The sequence below is a fragment of the Chinchilla lanigera genome, unplaced genomic scaffold (genome assembly GCF_000276665.1).
Source record: "Chinchilla lanigera isolate Chin_1 unplaced genomic scaffold, ChiLan1.0 scaffold00020, whole genome shotgun sequence".
Lineage (NCBI taxonomy): Eukaryota > Metazoa > Chordata > Mammalia > Rodentia > Chinchillidae > Chinchilla > Chinchilla lanigera.
The window spans coordinates 384,303-408,346 of NW_004955421.1; the positions used below are offsets into that span (position 1 = coordinate 384,303).

A 24,044-nucleotide genomic window follows, 5' to 3' on the forward strand; every position below is an offset into this window, starting at 1 on the left:
CCGAGGATGTAGCTCAGCGGCAAGTGCAAGGTCCTGAGTTTGATTCCCGATACCACAAATGAAAAAACATAAGGTCTTCTATAAGTGTTGTATTTGATGATCGTAGTTATTCTTAGGGCGAACTTATTGAAAGATGTCAGGGGCAAGTGGGCCTCACGTACACAAACTGCTCTTGAATGGCACATTTACAATATTGTGAATCTTGAGGAACGGTATATAGGAGTTTTTTGTTCCAACCTTATGCGACCTCTCGCCGCACAGAGCAGGCAGGAGTGGGCCGGGGCCTCCCCAAAGCACTCTTTCCGCGCCGCAGCGGCGGCCGGGATCCGGGTTAGGTGGGGTGGGTCGGCCGGACGGGGCGGGCCACCGGCTGGTGTCCCGCCTCCCAGGCCCCGGCCTGCCGCGTCGCGCAGTCCCGCTGCTTCCTTTCCTTCTCTCCTTCTTTCCTTCCTTCCTTCCTTCCGCCGGGCGCGATGGGGCCGGGGCGCCAGGCAGCCGCGGCGGTGCTGGCGCTGCTGTGCGCGGGCTGCGCGCTGCGCCCCGGGCGCGCCCAGTACGAGCGCTACAGCTTCCGCAGCTTCCCGCGGGACGAGCTGATGCCGCTCGAGTCGGCCTACAGACACGCGCTGGACCAGTACAGCGGCGAGCACTGGGCCGAGAGCGTGGGCTATCTGGAGATCAGCCTGCGGCTGCACCGCCTGCTGCGCGACAGCGAGGCCTTCTGCCACCGCAACTGCAGCTCGGCGCCGCAGCCCGAGCCCACCGCCGACCTCGCCCGCCACCCCGAGCTGCGCCTCTTCGGGGGCCTGCTGCGCCGCGCACAGTGCCTCAAGCGCTGCAAGCAGGGCCTGCCAGCCTTCCGCCAGTCGCAGCCCAGCCGCGAGGTGCTGGCGGACTTCCAGCGCCGTGAGCCCTACAAGTTCCTGCAGTTCGCCTACTTCAAGGCAAGTCCGCCCCGCCCCCTCCGGGCCCCGCCCCGGCCCCGCCCCTCTGGGTCCCGGGAGCCTTCTCTACCCCGCTCTCACCCACTCGGCACTTCCTCCAAAGGGACTCCAAGTCCTGTTCCTTCTTCAGTAAGGATGAAAATACTATTTTTTGAGGTGCTGTTCCAAGGCAGAGAATAAGTACATGGAACGCAGCACATGTCTGGCACCCAGCAAAGTGCTTGACAAACGTTGCCTCTAGTGACGTGGAGGCAGAGTTCCTTTCTGTAGGTGCTGTTTACAGTCGCCTTTCGCAGTGGAGCTGGGACCAGCCACGGTGAAGCGGAAGGTGACCCGCGGAGTCAGCAAGTCCCTCTTCCAGAGGAGGAGCTTGAGGCCAGGCCGGGGCGGGGCGGGACGCCGTGAGGACTCATCCCTGCCTCGGTGCGGTGATTCATCTGGCTGACCCTGTCGGTTTCCTCTCTTAAATTTACAGTTTAACACAGTTCACGGCTTCCTTTTTATAGCTGCTTAAATTTTGTCCATGACTGCTGACCCAAAATAGCCAGAGACAGCAGTTCTCAATGCTTTGAGTCCTCAATCTGCAGGCTTACCAAGTTTTAAAAAGGGGATGAGCGGCACGTGGCGGCGCATGCCCGTGCCGTATTCTCAGCGCTCGGAGAGGCTGAAGCAGGAGGATCACAAGCTGGAGCTAGCCTGGGCAGTTTAGCTGCGTAAGCAGATTGTGTCTCAAATATATAAAAAGGGCTGGGGATGCAGCTCATCACCAGTGCAGGGGCGGGGTGAATAGTCTGTTACTGGACGGAGAGGCTTTTGCGTGGTGGCTCTGACCAGGGGTTTGGCCCGCAGAACCCCCTCAAAGCCCACTTTCTGCTTCCTCTGGTTGAAAAAGGTTGAGTCTTTGGACGATAAGTTAGTTTTGTTTTTCAGAACTTACTGAGACAGAGTCACCTGTATGTCGCATTCATATAAGCAATAAACTAGCACAAAACACCCTCCAAAATTCTAGAGAAACTGATTTATTTCTATGGCTAGTTACAGTTTTATATAAAATATCAGTTTTGTGACTCTTTGTCCTGGAAGTAAAAAAGAAAAAATTTTAAAATACAACCAGGGATGAGATTAGTAAAATTTCAGTGTTGAAAACCACAGCCGGCTCATACAAGTAGTATTTTTAAAGCTAAAAACGACTTGCCTGACTTTTTTTGTATAGCTTTTAGCCAGTATAGTCTGGATCAAGTTAAGTCACATAATCAAGGCAGGAACGTTTTTTATTTTTAAACATGGAGAATATTAGCAGCTCTGATCTTCCTTTCTTTCCTTCTTAAGACAGTACCTCACTATGTAGTTCAGGCTGCTCTTGAACTCACTGTGTATCACAAGGTGGCCTCGAACGCATGGTGATCCTCCTGCCTCAGCCTCCCAGGTGCTGGGATTACAGGTGTGTGCTACTTTGCTCGGCTGTCTGATTTCTTTAGAAATTTAAATTCAGATGAATATGAAGAAGTGGTTATTAGAAGGAGGGGACACCATTTAACTCCATGTGGCCATAAGGCATTGGTTTTCAAGAGGTTAAGATATTTGTAACAGCTCTTCAAAACCCCTTATAGGACTTAAAATACTTATTCAAGTGAGTAAAACACTCCCTGTTTTAATATTTCGAGTTTTCCTTTCTCTTTTTCTTTGCAGTACTGGAGATTGAGCACATTGAACCATCTCTCTAGCCCTTATTTTTTCACTTTTTATTTTGAGACAGAAACTTGTCAACTCCCCAAATTTCCCAGGCTGTACTCAAACTTGGGATCCTCCCACCTCAGTTTCCCAGAGTGCTGGCATTACAGATGTGTGCCACCCCACCAGGCCGTATTTTGAGATCCCTTATGGAACAAGGGAAGATAAGAATTGTATTAATAAACCTGAATGTTCACTCAATTTGTTTCAACTGAAGCTGTCACTGAAAAAGTGATTTTTGGTGGAGATAGTGTATTTTTTCTCAGTGTGTACATTCTTGAACTTACGGGTGGGCAAAAACTGATCGGCAACAGGCCTGTCTGTTCCTCCTGGCATCTGCAGGCCGGGGTCAGAGGCGCTGCCTGCTGTGGCTGTTCTGACTTGAGGCTGCTGACTTGAGTTGATCATGAATGTGTGTACAGCACAGCTGAATGTAGGAGGAGGGACAGTGGGTTGGGAATGTTGGAATGAGGCAAGAAGGCTTGAATGTGTGATCTTGTAGGCAGAGTGCAAAGCTTCTTGTGCATCAGGTTCCTGCACTCCTGGTCCCTCTTCCATGGCTGCCATCTTCCACGAAATGCCCATTTTACCCATCTCAAAGCAAAAGCTGGGCCTCACTTCATCAAGTCTGTAGAGCTTGTTGAGCTCTGAGTTGGAGAGAGCTGGCTGGCCTGCAGTGTGATACCTATGTGGGGCCTTCTCATGCTTGGGAACTCATAGCAGAGTGGTGGGTGCTCTTGCTGGGGTCTGTCAGAGATGCTGTTCCAGCTGGCAGAGTGTCGGGTGAAGGAAATAAAGCTCCTCCTTTTTCTGTATTGGGGAATTGAATCCAGGGGTATTGAAGTATATCCCCAGCTTTTTATTATTTGTTGTGATTGGTCTTGAGCTTGCAATCTTCCTGCCTCTGCCTCCCAAGTAGTTGGGGTTATGGGCATGCCACCATGCTGGGCTTCTGCTGTTATTTATTTACTTATTTTGCAGTGCTGGGGTTGAACCTACTGCGTCAGGCGCTCCAGGCAAGTGCTCTCCCTCTGAGGTATTTTCTCAGCCTAAGAATTACCCTTTTTTGTTTTAGGAGAAGGTCCATTTTGCAAAACTGAGATATCCTAAACTAGAGGTCTTAAAAAGCCTCTTCAGAGCTGGGAGTGATGGCGCACACCTGTAATTCCAGAACTCTGGGAGGCTGAGGGAGGAGGATTACAAGTTCAGCCCCAGCCTGGGCAATTTAGGGAGTTAGCAAGACCATGTCTCAAAAAAAAAAAAAAGTTTGTTGATGTTGGAGATGTAAGTCAGTACAAAGGCCCAGGGCTGAATTCCCAGTACCACAACCCACAATAAACAAACAAATAAATAAGTAGTTACCCCCACCCCCACCCCCACCCCCATGTTCTCCTCTGTCTAAATGCCCTTCCACGAATGAGACTCAGTTCTTTGGCACATGCTTTAAAAAGCCGGCATTCGGACCCTTGCCTTCCTTCTAGCTGCCAGGCCTGGTGAAAGCTTCCCGAGCCTCAGCCCTGACATCTGGGAGCCTGCCCTCATCTCTACCCACCGCCCCTCCCACGGGGTAGGGGCCTTTGCCTCAACATTGCCTCAATCAGTTTCCTACAATTGTGTGACCCTGTGATTCTCAGGAATCTGGAGTGACCCACACACCCCTTAGTTTTCTCTCTCTAGATACCCCAATCGCTGTCCCCCACGTCCTGCCGGATTGACTACAGAGCCATGAGCGGTGACTACGCCCCTCCACCAGGGTGCAACCCAGATTCGGTCAAATAGGTGGGGCCTCCGTCACTCCAGTCTCCACAGGGAGGCATCTGCATCACCTTCCTCCATGAGGTCTCCCTACCACACACCAGAGGGCTGCAGCCCTCTCGGCCCTGCTGCCCAGGGCGCTGGCCTAAATTTCAAGAGCTCTGGATGCTGCTGCTCCTACACACCCTGACAGAAAACTTTTCCTCTTTGTTCCTCTTCTCCTGGACTCTCAGCTTCTTCCTGCCTCTTGTGTCCCCCACTGTCAGTCTCCGCTCTGTTCAAACCTGCTAAGCTCTCCCAAGAGCAAAGGGCGTCTGCCACGCAACTACTTTTTCTTTCTACAATTCACCAACTTCCTCTGGGCTAGAGAAACTCAGAGTCAGCTGGTCACTGCTTCAGAGAGCAGAAGAGGAAGTGAAAAGAGGGAAACTATGAGTTAATTTTGTGAAAATGTTATGTGGTCATAATGTGATTATGTTCAAATCACAGGTACTTGCTGTGTCCTGCCTGTCCCAGGAACTGTGCCAGACACCAGAAATGTAGATACAGTGACACCGCTGCGTTCTACCACGATCAGCCTGGCTGGGGAGAGAGACACATTAGCTGAGATAGCAGGGAGGTGTAAAAAGTGAGAAGTCACAACACAGGGGTAACAGAAAGAGGCTCTTCAGGGCCTCATGCAAATGCTCTACATTGAGCTACATCCCAGGCCTTTTAAAATTTTGAGTTGAGGTCTTGCTAAGTTGCCTTGGCAGACCTTGAGCTTGCAGTCCTCCTGCCTCAGCCTCCCAACAGCTGGGTGTGCATCATTGCACCCAGCATGAGAGGCTCTTAACTGAGGTTATTAGGAAAAAGAGAATTTCGGTATGGATGGTTTATGAAGGCAGGAATTTCCCCCTATTTTGTTTCTTAATACCAACCCACTTCCTAGAAACAGTGCCTGCATAAGAGCCTTTCACAAGTATTTGCCAAGTGAATGGATGAGTGACTGAGGAGGTCACTAAAAATGGAGGCAGAAGGTTCTGTGAGAAATTTGGGGAAACGTTAGCATATTTGTGTCAAGTTTCCATCAGGAAAGAAGTGGTGCAGTCATCCTGAGTGATCTGAGGGGAGGTTACCAAGGCAGTTGTTCACAAAGGTGTGCAGTGTGTGAGGTATCCATGAGAGCAGTGCAGTCCACCAGGTCTAGTACCAATGGAGTATGACCACTTGTTTTAGTCAGCTTACCATCGCTGTGACAAAATACCTGATGACAAAAACTTAAAGGAGAAAAGTTTTTTTTTGGCTCATGATTTCAGAGGTTTTAGTCCATGGTCAGCTGGCTCCATCACTTTTAGCCTGTGGTGAGGTGACATAGAAACATCATGGAGGAAGGGTATAGTGGAGAAAAGCTGCAGAGAGAGAGAGAGAGAGAGAGAGAGAGAGAAAGAGAGAGGGAGAGAGAGAGAGAAAGAAAATGAGAATGAGAGGTAGAGCCAGAGAGGCAAGAGTCTGGATCAAGATAATAGGGGATATTAATAGATAATATCGGGGATAATAGTCCCCGAGGTCATACCCCATGACCCATTCTCTTCTGTTCAGCTCTACCTCCTAAGTTCCATCACCTCCCCAATAATGTCATCAGTTTTACAAATCCATTGATAATGGATTAATCTATTGATGAAGTTCAAGCCCTTATGATCCAATCAGCATTAGCAAAGGCCCAGCACATGGCCTTTGGGGAACATTTTAAATCTAAGCCATACCACTACCACTTGGCCAGAGGGTTTGTGTCTGGATGTCCCCGCAAAGCCTCTTGCAGTCATGGGGCAGGTTTCTAGAGTTTATGATTGATTCACGATCCAGTGTTGGAATTAAGGATATAAGTGCTACACCCACCCTGGGGCGAGTAGTTTGCATACAATGTAAGGAAAAGAAAGAGGCTACTTGCCACCGCTCCTCCCTTTTGCTCTTGTTGCTTTTGCTATCTTCTGCCACCATGAACTGTTGCCCTATGCTGTGAGCCACTCTGCCTGGGAGCCAGCCAAGTATGGACTGAAACCTCCACAAACTGTGAGCTAAATAAACCTTTCCTTCCTTAATTTTGGGCGTCAGGTATTCTGTCTCAGCCATGAGAGAAAATTAACCAAGATGGGCAAAGGAGAAAGAGTTACTGGAACTTGAAAGGAGAGTTTCTATGGAGAGGGCCTCCTGGAGAGGTGCTGGGACACTCAGTTAAGAGACATCACAGCCCAGTGTGACTGTGCAGGGAGGGAGCAGGAGATGAAATAACCCAGCCTACGTCCTCCCTTCCTTCAGTCTTTTCTTGGGCCCTCACTACTGAGCTCCTTTAGAGCCGGAGGGAAAGGGAATCTGTTGTAAAAGCATCCACCGCTGGCCTCCTGGGACAGAGGCGGAGTGGAAATGGAGGCAAATAGAAGGGAAAGGCACAGTGAGACCCTCATGCTCGGGGTGGACAAGGTCTTTGTGGATCCCAGGTCACTGAAAGCTAAACTGGAAACGTCGTTACGAACACAAAATTACTGAAGGACTGTTGGTACCAAGTTACTGGTTACTGAAAAGACCTTCTTGTACAAAATTCGCTGTTTAGCATCCACTGAGTTATCTTTTTTCTTTGTACTTAGGCAAATAATCTCCCAAAGGCCATTGCAGCAGCTCACACCTTTCTACTGAAGCATCCGGATGATGAAATGATGAAGAGAAACATGGAGTATTATAAGAGCTTGCCTGGGGCTGAGGACTACATTAAAGACTTGGAAACCAAGTCATATGAGGTAGATTTGGACATCTGTCTATTTATTTGACCAGGGTCTCACTATATATTCCAGGCTGGCCTGGAACTCTCAGTGAGCCTCCTGACTCAGCGTCCTGAGTGCTGGGATTATAGGCATATGCCACCACAGCCCAGCAGAGTCAGATTTTTATGTAGTGGTCAATGTGATACGATTTTTATTAAAGACATATATTAGTGAACAGCTGTTGACATCAAAGACCTCTAGTGATTTTTTGGTGATATTTGATGAACATTATGACATTAGAAATATTTTAGCTTTTTAGCTCAAAATGGATCTGTAAGATGAGTTTGTTTTGTTTTGTTTTGTTTTGTTTTTGGTACCAGAAATCAAACTCAGGACCTTATGCTTGCCAGGCAGGCGCTTGTGCCCGCTGAGCTATATCCCCGGCCCTGTAAGATAAGTTTTTACACTCCATGGAGATTTTAAAGCTACCTCTCCCTTAAATTCTTCATTTTGCACATATGATCATTTGACTGTTTTGTTTTCAGATGGTAAAGACATACCTTAGAAATCATGCAAAAATTACGAGGAACACAAGATAAAACATGTCTTCATTTTTTTTTTTTTTCATTTTTATTTCTTTCCAAATACAAAAGTTAAGATTTTTATACCACTTGCCTCAAATGAGACTGTGAAAAGCAGTTCATTGCTTGCAACAATCATTTCTCCTGTTCAGGTTTTCTGCCGAGGTGACTGACGGAAAATTGGATGTCCTGGGCTTGGCCGGGAAATGTCATCTCTTTACAGAAACAACGTGCAGGGCAGTTCCTACTTTGTCTACAAGTCAGTTTAGAATAAGTGCTTATTTTCTGTTTACATAGGAGGCATGTGGGAGTGAAACTTAGCTGCCCAACTTCTTTCATCTACCCCACAAAAAGCACAGTGGCCAGTGTCAGCGCAGTAAACTTCGGAGAGTTGAAGAAGGAGACATTATTTATCTTTAGTAGATTCAGCTATTCATGCCTGAAAGTGTTGGCTCTTTCCTCCTAGCTCTCCTTAGGACTTTCCTGTCTAATTTTGCTAGACCAGGTTCTGAAAGAACACCTCTTGTGAAATTGAAGTGTGAAAACTATATTCCATCGTAGTATACAAATTTTTGCTAATTGCATAGCCTAACGACAGTTGGGTTTGCTAAGTAAATGGCATGGAAGAAAATCTTGACCCAAGTGGCACTACTTCCAAATGTTTCTGATGAAGGAAAATTATACAATATTTATAGTCTAACTTAAGAGATGGCTGACAAACTGTACATTTTACATGTCGAGTATATAGTTGAAGAGTTTATGAAATAAGTTCATGCATTATTACCTGTAAGAATAAGTCTCCATTTTGTATGAAGCTGAAAGATCTATTCTACACATGCAACATGTGTATTAAGGTTGAAGTAAAGAGCTGTTGGCAGAACAGAAAATACTTAGGTCTGTGAGTCTACAGAGGGGAACTCTGATGAGAATTCCAAAGAGTAAGCATCATCGAACTCTTTTGAGCACTGACCGTGGCTAGGTTCTGTCAAGTTCAGACACTGGAGACCTGGGCCCCAGGGAAGGGTAGGGCAAGGCACGGACTGAAAGTTTTGCAAGGATTTATAGATCCCAAGGCCTGATTGCACAGTTTCTGGTATGTGACCAGACTGCATGCAGAGTGTTTCATTGGTGAGGCCTGTCCTTTCTGGGAGCCTTACAGCTTTCCCGGGAAGTGCTGGTGGGGTGTCTGTGCTTGTGTGCTGGTAGCTGAGAGCGAAGACTTCCCTGTTTCCTGGGTCTTAGCCTCACTATGCCTTACCCGGGACTTTGCAACTTCTGGGTGGAGTCAGCATCCAGGATAAGCTGCCAGTCTCTGGTGAAGAGGGGCTTTGAGGCTGTGAGCACTCGCCTGGGCAGGTGGTGCTGGAGGAGCCTCTGCTCCAGGAGCCCTATTTGGACTTTCAGCTTTGCTTTCAGTTTTGAGTCCCCCACCTCCTGTGCTCCTGTGTGCCTGCTGGTGCCAACAGGACATGTACCTCACTTCCCCGCTGGATTCTCCTCTGATGGCTGTGTCTTTCCAAAAGTTGTTGAGATCTGTCTTGTCTGCTGCTTGTTCCTTTGCTGTCCTCACATTAAAAGGACACGTGCCCTTTTCCTTTCTTCACTGTGTATGCCGGGAAGCAGAGGCTTCCAGAGCAGAGGCTCTCCTTTAGGGAGCAGAGCTGGGTGCTTGTGGTCGGAGCACTGTGCTTACCTGGAAGTCAGCCAGTCCGTTTGTTCCCTGCTCAAACCCTGTTGAGTGTGGCCAGGCTCCCTCCTGAGCACTCAGGCTCCCTTACTCTGCTTGGCTTCCTTTTTGCTGCTTCCGCTGCCCTGCTGCTTCTGCAAAGCCAGTTGCCTGGAGTAGATGTTCCTTTATTCATTCTATGGAAAAGACTCCTTTATGTCTCTGCCTGTCTTACTGCCAGGAGACTCTGCTTGCTCAGAAAAAGTTTAGAGATTCACCCTTTCTACTGGAGGCCTGAAGCTTGGTGGAAAGTCCAGGTTCACTGGATATAGTAGCAAATGCCTGTAATCCCAGCTGCTTAGGACATTGAGGAAGGAGGACTGACAGTTTGAGGCATGGAATGGTATGGCCGGATGAGTGCAAGGTCCTAGTTCAATTACCACTTCTGTAAGCAAAAAAAAGATCTAAGAGGTGCAGGTTTTGAGTGTATCCAGGATCTGCTTATCTCTTGGAGACTGAACTACTTCAGTCCTTGTGACTGTCTCTTACATTGTCCAGTTGGCAGTGAAGAGGAAACCTGTGCAGTGTGTGCTCCCTTGTGTGTGTTACCGTCACAGTAGCAGCAGGTGTATGCCTCTGGTTTTGGCCTTCACAGCTGGAGCGAGCAGGGTGTCAGACACCTGCTCTCAAACTGTGTCTTTCCCTGAATTCAGGTTTAAAGTCAGCCTTATTGAGGTGAATATATCTACAATATATTTTCCTATCTTAAATGTAAAATTCAATGCATTGTGACAGCTGTCTGCAGTTATAACTCATGAACGTGGTATGGAATTTTCATCACCCCTTAGATATTCCATCCTGTCTTTGGCAGGCAAGCTTTTTTTTTTTTATTCTGGGTATTGAACCCAGGGCTTTGAGCATGCAAGGCAAGAGCTCTACCACTGAGCCACATTCCCAGCCCAAGCTTTTGTTCCAGTGCCTGATTCCTGGCAGCTGCTGACTTCCTTTTTATAACTTTTTTCTTGATTTGAATTTGATTTTGTTATCAAGCACATACTACTTTTTGAATTAAACTAAATAAAAATTGTACCCATTGTCAACAGTAGAAAAATCTAGATATAAAGCAAATTACAGGCTAAGTGTGGTGGTACACGCCTGTAATCACAGCACTTGGGAGGCTGAGGCAGGAGGATCACCATGAGATTGAGGCCAGCCTCGGCTACATAGTGAGTTCAAGGACAACCTAAATTACATGGTTAAACCCTGTCTCAAAAAATAAAAAAAGAAAGAAGGGGCCAGGGATATAGCTCAGTGCTGTAGTGCCTGCCTGGCAAGCGTGAGGTCCTGAGTTCAGTTCCTGGTACCACCCCCACAACAAAATAAAATACAATAAGGAAAGGAAGGAAGGAAGGAAGGAAGGAAACAAGCAAGCAAATACAAACTAGGCATGGTGACAGACTGTGATTCCAGCACCCTGAGAGGCTGAGGCAAGATGGTGGCAAGTTTGAGCCCAGCCTGGGCAACTTACAAACTTAGTGAGACCCTGTCTCAAAATGAAAATAAGAAAAGGACTGGGGCTGGGGCGGGGGCAGTGTTGCTCAGTGTGAAGGCCCTGGATTCAATCTTCAGTACCTAGGTATGTTGGTTTAGGGTTTTGCAAGGGGAACAATATAATGCAGGACATATACTTTATAAGATTATTTAGAGTAGTCACCCAAAGAGTCATATACAAGAGAGTGCAGGAAATCTGTCCACACATTAAAGACCAAATAATCCAGCTGAGGGACTGCATCCTACGATAATGTTCTGCATGAATCCAGCTGAAGACCTAGAGCCCATAGAAATGTGTCCCACGAATCCAACTGGAGGCCCAGAGCCCATGACAATGTCTCATGCAGGCCTGTTTCATGGGTCTGCACTGGGAAGGTCCAAAGGTCAGTGGTGGAAGCTAGAAAGTCTGTGCCAGTGGGATAAAGGATCTGTGCTAGCATGCTGAGGGATCTGCACTGCAACCAGGAAGTGATGCTCAAAGTGAGGACCAGAGCTCCCCTAAAGTGAACCGTAGCCATTCTCAGCAACAACGAGGTTCCAAGCTTCTCCTCTGATGAGAACAGCCAGGTTCATTATGAAAGCCAGCATGACAAACTCCTCCAAGAGAACCAACAGCTCCTAACAGCTTCTATCAGCACCCAACAGCTTCTCAGCTCCTACCAGCCTCTCTTCTCCGGTTCTGCCTCTTATGCTGCTGGCAGCAGTCCTCGGGTGGGCTTCCACACCCAGCACCATGCTGATTCAGTTCAGCTGGGTGTTATAAGTTGACCACCAGTTGTCAATCCACCACACTGGGGAAAAAAACAAATTATAGATGGGCTTCATGTTTAAGGAACACCAGGGTCATTTTCCCAGGGCTAATGAAAGCAGAGTGTGGCAATAGTCTCAGTTCCTTTGGAAGGACAGGTCTGCCTCCCTCTGACCAGAACACATTTTTCAGCTTCTCCTTGCTTTTCAGAGCCTGTTCATCCGAGCAGTGCGGGCCTACAATGGCGAGAACTGGAGAACAGCTATCACGGACATGGAGCTGGCGCTCCCCGACTTCTTTAAGGCCTTTTATGAGTGCCTCGCAGCCTGTGAGGGCTCCAGGGAGATCAAGGACTTCAAGGATTTCTACCTTTCCATAGCAGGTGGGTGGCTTTTCCCAGGGAAGAAGGGTCCCTGCCCCATAGAGTCTGTCTTCCTCAGAGTGCTGATAATGTTGGACAGGCCCCCTCAGGCCTTGCAGGGTCTTTGAGAAACTCCCAAGCTTAAATACTAGCCAATAACTTGGGTAGAGGGCGCCTACCTGACAAACCCATGACCTGGCCAAGGCCTCTGGTGAAAGAGCTGCTGGAAAGTTCAGCTCTGCTCCATGCAGACTCCCCCAAGGCTACGGAAACAGAAATGGGCCCAAAGGTGACCCACTGACTCACATGACTGAGGAGACTTGGATTATGGCAATGGCAATTTTGCAGCACACAGAAAGGTAGGATGAAGACTAGACTGAACCCTTAAGAAAAGTAACATTTAGGTCTTTTTGTTGATTTTTTTTTTTGGTGGTACCAGGGATTGACTCTAGGACTTTGCCTTGAGCTATGTCCTCAGCTCTTTTTTACTTTTATTTTTTTTTGAGACTAGGTCTCACTATGGAGCCCACGCTGGCTTTGAATTCAAGGTGATCCTTCTGCCTCAGCCTTTGAGTGCTGGGATTACAGGCATGTGCCACTATACCCAGCTGTCCACACTCCTTCCTTTTTTATTTTGCTAAGTTGCCCAGGCTGTGCTCAAACTTGTGATCCTCCTGGCTCAGCCTCCCAGAGTGCTAGGATTATAGATATGTACTATCACAACCAGATATGTTTTCTTTTAAAACAAGAAAGAAGAAGAAAAAAAAAACAACAACCCTAAATTACCACCCATAGGTAGGCCAGATTTCCCTAAAGTACCTTAGTGGGCGGCATTATTCTAGAACGTGAGAAATGGCTGAGGGAAGAGTTCCCAAAGGTGACCGTGGGCATTGATTCCTTCTGTGCCCTGCAGAAAGGGCAGGTAGGTCTGGGCACAGGTTAGAGAAAGCGTGTGTCTGTGTGCGGTGCGTGAGATACGTCTGGGGGGCTGTGTCCCACAGGGCCCTATGCGTCTCCCTGGTAGAGCTGCTAGCCTGTCCTGCCCAGGGAAGAGCTTTTAAAGGTAGTGAATCTAGGGTGTTTTTTAGAATCAGTTTTTCTTCGTGGATCTCTTTTTCTATAAAGTACCTTTTTATTTTCCTTTTAAGTGACCCTTTTTATTCTGGAAAATTTCAAACATCTATGAAAACTACCAGGTTGTAATGTTCCCTGCATGCCCATGATCTGGCTTCAGAGCTGTCAGCTCATGGCTATTTGGGATAACTTTCTCCCTTCTCTCAGGTTATTTTGGAGCAAATCCCAGATGCTGTATCACTTCATTTGTAGTATTTCAGTATATTTCTCTAAAAGATAAGGGCTCTTTTAAAAATATTGGTCACCAAGCTACTAGACGTAAAGGAATTTTAACAGTGGTTCTTTACTGTTACCATCAAATATCCAGTGTTCATATCATCTCAGAAGTGTCCTAAATACCCAGGCACAGGGGCAGAAGCTTGTAATCCTCAGTCCTTGGGAGGCTGAGGCAAGAAGGGTGCAAGTTCAGGCCATCCTGGGAAATACAGCAAGACCGTACCTCAGAAAGGAAAAAAAAATTTAAAAGGCTGGTAATGTAGCTCAGTGATAGAGCACTTGGCTAGCATGTGTAAGGCCCTGAGTTAAATTCCCAGTACAAAAACAAACAAAAAAACAAGAAAAGAAATGTCAAAAATAGATATATCTTGTATTACCACTTGTCTAAATCTGGATCCACACATGGCCCAGATGTTGCAACTGATAGTCTTTTAAGATTTGTATTCATAAAACTACAAAAAACCCTAGCACTCGGGAGACTGAGGCAGGAGGATTGCTGTGAGCTGGAGGCCAGCCTGGGTTATATAAGCGAGTTGAAGGCCAGAGAGATCCTCTCTCAAAAAAAAAAAAAAAAACACCCTTCAAAAAAACGAAATAAAATTTGTATTGTGATGAAATTTTCCGTTTAAATCATTGTAAACTTTACAGTCCAGTGGCAATAAGTACATTCACAGTACTGTGCAAGCATCGTTACCACCTTGAACTTCTTCCTCTTCTCAAATGGAAACTCTACCTGTTCAACCCTAGCCCCTCCTCCCTGCCCCAGCATCTAGCAGCTACTGTCTTCCTGTCTGTGAATCTGACTGCTGTAGCTACCACGTGTAACAGTGCTCATGCAGCATTTGTCCGGTAGTGACCAGCCAAATTACTTCGCTTAGTATGATGTCTTCAAGGTGTATCCATGTTGTAGAAAATCTGATGTCTTTACATCTGTGGTCTATTTTTCCATATCTTTCTTTCTCCTTTGCTGCTGAAGGAGTTGGATTACTTGACTGATAGAGATTTCCGCATTCTGTGTTTTCCTGATCGAATCCCCGTGTTCTTCCATCCTCTCTATTTCTTGTAAATTGGCACTTGTCTGGAGAGGTTTGAATTTGTTTTGTTCTTTTGTTTGTTTTTAATACCGGGGATTGAATCCAGGACTTTGCACTGACTTACATACCCACAAGGCCCTCACTCCCTGCTTTTGTGGAGACGGGGTCTAAATCGTTAACTTGACCAGGCTCATACTTGCCTACCTCAGCCTCCCAGAATACCAGGATTACAAGTGTGACCCACCAGACCCAGCTCTTACCTATGTTTGATACACAGTATATATTTCCCTTACTTATGGTTTTCTTACCTACAGTCAACCACAGATGGAAAATACTAAGTAGAAAATTCCAGAGATAAACAACTCATAAGTTTTGAGTAGTGTGATGAAATCTCCTGCCGCCCTGCTCTGTTCCACGCAGGATGTGAATTATCCCTTTGTTAGCATGTCTATGCTGCATATGCTATCTGCCCATCAGTCACTTGGCTATGCTGGGTGTCAGATCGACTGTCACATTATCACAATGCTTGTGTTCCAGTAATCAGTAGTAGCTTAGTGCTGTGTCACAGTGCTATGTCATTTATCTGGCTCGTCACAAGCTTGTATCATCGCATATCATCATAAGGATGAGTTCAGTACAGTAAGGCACTTTGAGACAGAGACTGCATTCACATAACCTTTATTATAATATAACTTTTTTTTTTTTTTTGGATACCAGGAATTGAACTCAGGACCTTGTGCTCGCCAGGCAGGCACTTGTGTCACTGAGCTATATCCCCAGCCCTACAGTATATTGTTACAATTTTTCTATTTTTCTATAAGTTACTATTGTTAATTTCTTACCGTACCTAATTTATATGGATAGAAAAAAAATATATGTATGTATCAAATAAAATTTGGTACCATCTGCAGTTTTGCAGCAAGAATACAGCCCTCAAGGATAAGGGGGACTTCTAGACCTAGGTTTTATTTTTAAATAATTTCTAATCCGTAGAGATGTTGTAAGAATAATACTAAGAACTCTCATGTCCTCACCCAGATTTACCAAATTTTAACAGTGATTGTGCCACATTTACTTTATTGCTTTCTCCATGTCTTGTGTATATAATTATTTTCATTTCAGAACCATTTGGAAGTAGGTGCAGAGGTGATGACCTTTTACCCCATTGCTTCAGTGTGTTTTCTAAGAACAGTAATATTGCCTGAATAGCCACAGTAATTAAATTCAGGAACTTTAGATTCGATACTTTGTTGCAATCTACATCCATATTTTAATTTTATCAGTTGTCCCAGTAATGTCTTTTCTGACATATTTTCTTCCTTGGTGCTGTATCCAGTTCACAATCGTATTTCCTATCTAGTTGTGGTGTTTCTTGACTGTTCCTTAATCTGGAACAATTCCTTGGCCTTTGTCTTTTTATGCCAGTGATGGTGTTAAAACATTTAGGTCAATCTCACAGTTACACTCAAGTTGTGAATTTCTGGCTGGAACCCCACAGATGTGTCCCTTAGGGTGTTACAGCCAGATGTATATCATGTCTGCTTGCCCTCTTATTGATAATGTCATTTTTTTTTTGAGACTATGTACTTCAGGCTAGCAACGAACTACTATTTAGCCCAAGCTGGCCTTGAACTCTTGGCAATCCTCCTACCTCAGCCTCCTGAGTACTGAGATTACAGGCATGTACCACCACACCTGGCAGTAATGTCAATTTTTAAACATTTGGTTAAGATATTTTCTATTTCCTCCACAATATAGTTAGTATTTTCTCAATATAGTTAGTATATAGTAGTGTAGTATAGTTAGACCATAACAACTTGCTGTTCATAAAACTGCCCTTCTCTTTCATCCCTTGCTGATCTTGTATCTATGAAGAATTCTTGTCTGAATCACTTTTTTCTATAAAGAATATATATGTATTCCCATATTTTTACATAGTTCTTTTCTTTTATACAAAATAAGTACTCTACCTTTTACTCTGTTCTGTTCTTTGCTTTCTCACTTAATATCTCCAAAGTAGCACATGGAGATTGTGTTGCTGTTTTTTATTTGCTGCCAAGTACCCCACTGCAGGTGTGTGTGGGGCTTGTGTGCTGTAGTTTATTCAACTGTCCGTAAACATTTGGATTGTTCCAATCTTTTGCTACTGCAGTACTACAAGTACTGCAGCTTTTTTCCCCCTAAGTATGGAGCTATGTTTTCAAAATCTGCAGAAGTGGGTTAATAGTTCAAACAGGAACTGTTTCTGTAAATTATGTAGTCTTTTAAGGTGTTAGTTTGCATTCCTACCAGCAATGTGTGAGAGTACCTTGTTTTCCATAGTCTTGCCAACAAGATCTGCAGATACCCTAGCTTTTGTTTCTAGTTGTATAAAGGGATGAAAGAGGGGTTGAAGGATCACATAGGAGGTTCTACATACTACCAGGACTGGAAATAGCTTATTAGTTGTTATATGTACATTTCATTGGCCTCAACCAAGCGTATGGCCCCAATCCCAATGCAAGGGAAGCTGGAAAATGTAGTCTTTGACATCTCTCATGTTGTTATATTTCGATTCTCCAAAAGTCTCAATAAATTCTGTTGTTTGTACCATAATTTATTGCCTGGCATTTAGTTACTTCCATATTTGCTGTTACGAACAATGCCTATGTCTAAAGAAAATTTCCCAGAAGTAGACTCATAGGTTGGAAGATATATGTATATCTTTGATAAATATTGCCAAATTTTTCTCCCACAGAATATGGGTATGTAAGTTTCACTTTTTTTTGGGGTATAGGGGATCGAACTCAGGGCCTTGACACTGAACTACATCTGTAGCTCATTTAGATCCTCCTGCCTCTGCCTCCCACAGTACTGGGATTATAAATGTGCACCACCACACTTGGATTTGATTGCATCTCTTAATTACAAAGGAGTTATAGCATTGCTCCACAATGATTGTTCATCATTTTTATGCTTTCTGTTAAAACCTTCAGTCACTTTTATAGTGGGTATTTGACATTTTCTAGATCTTAAGGAGCTTTGCATAATAAAGATATTAGCCTCTAATTGTAAATGTTGTATGTATTTTTTCTTTTACTTTCATGGAAAGCAAAAGTAGCTATATTAAGAAAGTCATGAGGTTGGGAATGTAGCTCAGTAGAAGAGAGCTTGCCTAGCATGGATAAGGCCTGGGTTCAACCCTCAAGACTGCAAAACAAAAAGTAATGGATGCACTGCTCTGAAAATTTGTGTGTGTTTTCAGATCATTATGTAGAAGTCCTGGAATGCAAAATACAGTGTGAAGAGAACCTCACTCCTGTTATAGGAGGCTATCCTGTCGAGAAGTTTGTGGCTACCATGTATCATTATTTGCAGTTCGCTTATTATAAGTGTAAGTAATCATCTGTGGAATCTTGGGCAGGGTATTTAATCTTTTTCCTTTTTTTTTTTTTTTTTTGGTACTGGGAATTGAACTCACAACCTCATGCTTGCCAGGCAGGCACTGTGCAGCTGAGCTATATCCCCAGCCCAAGGTACTTAATCTTTCTAAAACAGTTTCCCCGTGGGTAAACCAGAGGTGCTTCTCCTCACCTATGGTTGCTGACAGTTCATCAAGGTCACCTTGACAGTCCTGGTGCTATGCTAGGCATAGAGTATATCAATGACAACATTCTGTGAAGTGTGATTGAAAAATTTGGTGAATATTTAATTTAAAAATGGTTATAGTAAAGGACACATTGCTATTAATCTCTCCTCACAACATGCTTATCTCGTTTGGGAGTGTCTTTAGTTTTACTACTAAAAATGTTTACTTTTATGCCAGCAGCTGATCAGATTCCCAGATACTTGCAGGGGGCACGGCAAGGACTAAAGAAAAAGACAAATTTCAAAATGCAGTGGGGGCGGCCAGAAGACTTGCTCCCAATGAACAAGCTCAACAACCTCCACAGTCAGTTCACTTTTATTAGCCAGCAAGAAGCACAGGGCGATGGGGTCATGCATCATTTGTGACATGGTTGAAGAAGAATTTGAAAAATAAAGAACAAGTATACTTCAAAAGATGTAAAGGTTAAAAGATGAACAATCCCTTCTCCACACCCAGATGCCTGTACCAGTGAACAGGGAACTAGCTTTCTTTCTGTTGTCCTCAGGATTGTCTTGCCCTGAGAGTACTGTGCTTATGAGTTTTCCCACACACGGGTAGGAAACGAGTAGCTTTGCACATAATTTTCCATTCTTAAAGCCAGAAACTCTGGACTGTGGGGCTTATGTCATAATCTTAACCCTCGTACACCCTGCTAACACCTTTCATAGGCATTTTGATTTCAGAGAAGAATCGGAAGTCACCTGGCGCCAGATCTTGTGAAAAAGGTGGCTGAGGACACACCATAACATTTTTGTATGATTGCTGTAGGTGTTTTGAATTGATCAGGACATCAAGGCAGCCACGAAAAAGCACTCCTGAAGCACGACTTCCAGAACTGCTTCATAAAGTGGCAAGAATAATGGGCTAAGCGTGTTTGAAGCGAAGGGGAGTATTTTGAGGAGAGTTAATGACATTGTGTCTTGACTGTAATAAAGTTTTTAATTGATGCATTCATCATGTATTTCCATCACACACCTCATATGTGAATGAAAGGAAGCAAATGGAGAGGGAAGGTGGTCTAGAGTTAGACTTTGGAGCCTGTCTGTTTAGATTTCACCTCCTTCCCTGTCACCAGCTGTGCCACGTGCTGCTTTCGTGAGAGGTGTCCACTTTGGCTGTTCCTTGTAAGCACAGGAGGACTCCTGTGGACAGATGGAGCAAGAGCTATTCTGTCCTAGTGAAGAAGCCGTGGTGACAGTTTCTGGCTAGGATTCCCGTTCCCAGTTCCCCTCTTCAAAGTCAAGATCTGGTGGCCTTGGGGATGGCAGGAAGAGTGAGAGGCGGCCTTGGCTTCTATAGCCTTTTTTTCACACTGTGATTATTTTGTTCTTTGTTGGGTTGCCTTTTCCTGCAAGTTACCTCCCCTTTCCTCCTAAAGCCTTACCTCCTAAAGGATTAAAAAAAAGAAAAAAATCAAACATGTATATATATGTAGTATATGCTTATATGTTATTAATAGTCCATGTGGTTTGCACGCACCTGAACATGGCTTAGCTCTGAGTACCCAAGGCTAGAAAACTGTGAGATTACTGTTGCAGACATATCTGGGCTCCAGCAGCTCCCTGGTCCTGCAAAGTGCTCACATGCTTAGGCAATTATTCTGAGTATCAGGAAATGGCAGAGACTTGTATACACCAGTAGACCAAAGCCTCCTAACATTGCATGCTTCTGGAGTTATAAGTAAACAGTATAAGTAAAGTTTCCTTCCGGAAGTTATTCACCTGTAAGTCTTCCCTGTTTTAAACTCTTTTTAGACTTCCTACTACTCCAAATTTCTTGAGTAGGCATTACAATTTATGTTTGAACTCTTTAGCTGCCATGCAGACTTTGTGAATATGTCCCCTGAGAGTTTTAAAGTTGTCATTACAGGAAGTAGCCTCTGGGTGGCACAATTTATTCATACCCAAGCTGTGTTACTCCTGCCAACCAGAGCTTTGGCAAAACTGGGGTTCCTCTGTCGTAAGTTGTAAATTGGGGTAGAATGTGCCAGAATAAATACCCAGGGGCTTGTGTCTCAGCCTTTCTTCCCTTTTGCCCCACTGCACTCACTCCCAAGACAAAGCCCAACCCCTCTAAAATCCCTATGCTGAAGGTGGTGTGGACGGGGCAATATTTAGTAGGCGGCTAGAGTTGGGAACCCCAGTCTCCAGGAGATGGCAGGACCAAGTGACTTCGAATCTTTTTCAGCCTGGGAGCCCCTTTCCTTTATGTCTTCTAAGTCTGGACTAGAGGAGGGTCCACCTCCACCAACTGGAGGAGGGTCCACCTGTGTCTGGAGCTTATGGTCATACCCAGAGAGGACCCAGAAACCATAAACCTCAATTGGGGAACTTGTTTGGGTACATCCTATTTCCTTCAGCCTCAAGACAGTCCAGAGCTTGGGACCCACCTTCTCCATCTGGTGCCAGGGACTGGACACCAGGTCGGGTCGCCAAATCCTGAGGTGGTACAGGGACATGTCTGCCGAGGCATGAGCCTAACAGGAAACTCTGTGCTTCAAAGATGGCTTCCAGAATGCCACGGAGACTCAGCCTGTGAGCAGGTGGTTGCAGAACTTCTGGAGGCAGGGCTTGTTCGTGACCTTTTCTTTTAGGCAGCTCAACTTCTGGGAAGGGTGGCTGCTGGGAGGGATGACAGGGTGTGGCTTGCTGATTCTCTGCCTCTCTCCTGCACCCAGTGAATGACTTGAAGAATGCAGCGCCCTGTGCAGTCAGCTACCTGCTCTTCGACCAGAATGACAAGGTCATGCAGCAGAACCTGGTGTACTACCAGTACCACAGGGACAAGTGGGGCCTCTCAGATGAGCATTTCCAGCCCAGACCAGTGAGTCCCTCCCCGCTTTTCTTTCTCCCTCTCAGGGCGATCTCATTGGTTTCTGTAGGTTTTTTGGTTTTAATATTTTGCTGTTTTATTCCGATTTCTGAATCCATAAATACTTTACAAATATTAAACATTACAGACATATTTTACTTAGAAAGTGTAATTCTCTAATAACCCCATACTCTCTTAGAGTTATATGCCTACTCATATGTATATAGGCTGTATTTGTTTATGTTTAAAAAACAGGATCATACTTTAATACTGTTTTGCAACTTGCTTTATCTCTCTAGCATTTCGCCGTTTTTCCATGCTATGTCCGTAAACCTCCTTTATTGCCATTTTTCAGTAGGAACACAGTAGGCTCTTGTGTGGATGGATCTTCATTCAGTACTCATGGTGGACAGTCTCAGAGTTTGAGCAGGGAACTTCACCGTGTCACTTTCAAAAGCTCTTTCCTAGCTGATCTTTGTATTTACAGTGGGATTTCTGTATGCTCTCCTGGTTGTACTAGATACAGCTTCCTTCACACTCCCTAGCTAACACACACATGCACACACTTACAAAACTCTTTTTCATTTATTCAGGGTTGGCCATACTTTTTATATTGCAATATAATCCATATACCATATACCTTCTTAAAGTGTCCAGTTCAGTGGATGCTAATATATTCAGAACTGTGCAGCCAATACCATTGTCTAATTTTAAACATTTTCATCACTCCAGAAAGAAATCCCATACCCTGTCAGCTCCAACATGAAAAGGCTGGTCACATGAGCTGTTTTCTGTTTCTGTCTGAACAGGAAGCAGTTCAGTTCTTCAACGTGACTACGCTCCAGAAGGAGCTGTATGACTTTGCTAAGGAAAATATAATGGATGATGACGAGGTAAGTTTTCATGCTCAGCACACATCTGGCTGAGAGAACAGATGTTACTCATGTCTTTGCTGGAATCACTGGAAGGCTGAGTTGTCCCTGAAATAAGTGAAGGAAAGGGACCTTGAGACAGTTGCTACGAGCGTTTTAATGAAAGTCAGAACCTGGTGTGGAAGCACGTGGCTTTCTGGGAAAGCTGGGCCCGAGTGGTACATTTCCTGACGGGAAGTGTGGATGGAGCAATGCTGCAGGAATCCACTGTAGTCACCCGGCCATTAAGCTGAACTCTTTTTAATAAAAATGGTGAATTTTCAATTGCTCAATGCTCTGAAGTGATTTAGAAACTCCCAATTCCAATTTTTCTCTCAGACTGTAATTGTTTCTTCTTCTTTGGTAAATTACATCCTTGAGGTAAGCATTTTATCATTCTCTGGGATTCCTTGAGATCTCTTGAGTAGTCCTGTCTTAGCCAGCTCCTTTTGATAGTTTTAATTGATCTTGGAGGAGTCGTTTTGTTCAGGGACAGCTGAGCCACAGAAAATCCACCGTTAGGAGTATCGCTTGGAGATACTCTTGGAACAGACTAAAACATGCTTTCTAACAAAGCTGGAACTTGCCACCATTAGAGCTTGGAAGAGATCTCTGATTAGCCGGGTATTCATGCCTATGATCCCAGCACTCTGGGAGACTGGGCGGGAGCATGGCAAGTTCGAGTCCATCCTGGGCCGCTTAGTGACTTAGTGAGACTCTCTCAAAATGTAGGAACAGAGAGGGAGGGAGGGAGATCTGAGCATGTTCTGCCCTGACCCTCATGTTATGGATGAAGAGCTTGGGGAACAGAAAGTCTTTCGAGCTGCTAGCCCAGACTAACAGGCCCCCAGATCTGCCCTTCCTGCTATCCCAGTTTCAGGTGAAACACCTCTGAATCAGGCATTGTCAGAGAAATTTTCTGTGTACGGATTTATATGAGATAGACCCATCACTGGGATTAAGGAACTGAGTCTCAATATTTTATCTATAAAATGGCAATAACACTCTGACCCTTCCAGGATTGTGAGACTAAAACATGTGTTCCATTTGGAAGTGCTACATAGACCAGGACACGATGTCCAGGTCCTTGAAGCAGAGCCTGATAGGCTCACAGGGGCCCCGTGAGGGGCTGGTCCTCAAAGGAAGGAATGCTGGCCGGTAGCAGTGAGGTTGGCTGCTCTGGCCTGGGAAATGTGGTGTGGTAGTCGTAGCAGAAAGGGGGCTGACAGTGACCTTGTGGGAGAGCTGCCGATGGGGGAGGGGTGAGGAAGAGCCATCCAGTTGGGCCTTCCAGAGGGTGGTGGACTGTCCCCTTCACACAGGTCATCTGTAGGGGTGGCAGAGCACTTGACACAGAGTTCACATGGAGTAGAAGCTGAGGTTCCCTCCACTGGGTGAGAGAAATCAGGTCTAGGGGCTTCATTCAAGCCAGGGACACCTGCTCTGGCCCAAGGAGAAAGCCAGTGGTGGCCTCCTATTTCTGCGCACTGGTACTTTTAAAGTCAGACAGCCCCCCTCACAGAGCTGTGCTGTTGTCTCTTCCAGGGAGAGGTTGTGGAATTCGTGGATGACCTCTTGGAATTGGAGGAAGCGGGCTAGCCCACAGCAACTGACGAGACTTCGCCTTGCTGTTCAGGAAACAGTCTTTGCTCTCCTTTTCCCAGTGTCCCAGGTTGTTGATACCTCAGAGCCTCCCCTTTGCTCTGTGATATGAAAGGGAAGCCCCGGCCCCGGACTGCAGGTGACAGGGGTGAGCCTGTCTGCCCGGTGTTGACCCCTCTCCTCCGCATGTTCACTCTGTCTTTCACCTGTCTTGCCCATCCTCACACCTGCCTTCCCAGGGTCCAGACCTGTCTTTCTGTGGGTTTCCTGCCTTCCCCCATGTTCACACCTGCCTTCCCCATGTTCACACCTATTGTCCCACGTTCACCTGTCTTCCTCATGTCCACACCCACCTCCCCCAGGTTCACATGTGCCTTTCTCACCATTTTGGCTGGGAGGACAGTCTTCCATGGTTTGTTGGTCCTTCTTCCCCCAGAAAAATCAGTATTATTTTTTAAATAAGGAAAACACTCCTAAAGGATGATGATTGTGAAAACCTTCTTTGGTCTCTCTGCTCTTTGGGATTTTAGTCCTTTTCTCTCACTCAGGAAAGATGGTAGAAGACAAAGGCTAAATTTCCCCAAGCCCCATGATGGACTTCACTTGGTCTGACCTGTACCACTTCTTGCGTGC

At 45.5% G+C, this 24,044-nt stretch overlaps 1 protein-coding gene across 1 annotated transcript; it reads left to right on the forward strand.

The window, feature by feature from the left end:
- Positions 1 to 365: 365 nt before the first annotated feature.
- On the forward strand, positions 366 to 23,912 carry Crtap (cartilage associated protein). Its single transcript, XM_005383636.2, has 7 exons — positions 366 to 944; positions 7,055 to 7,204; positions 11,925 to 12,096; positions 17,704 to 17,832; positions 20,765 to 20,910; positions 21,708 to 21,791; positions 23,355 to 23,912. The coding sequence occupies exons 1-7, from the start codon at positions 474 to 476 to the stop codon at positions 23,406 to 23,408; spliced, it is 1,206 nt and encodes a 401-aa protein (XP_005383693.1). The 5' UTR covers positions 366 to 473; the 3' UTR covers positions 23,409 to 23,912.
- The last annotated feature ends 132 nt before the right edge of the window (positions 23,913 to 24,044 follow it).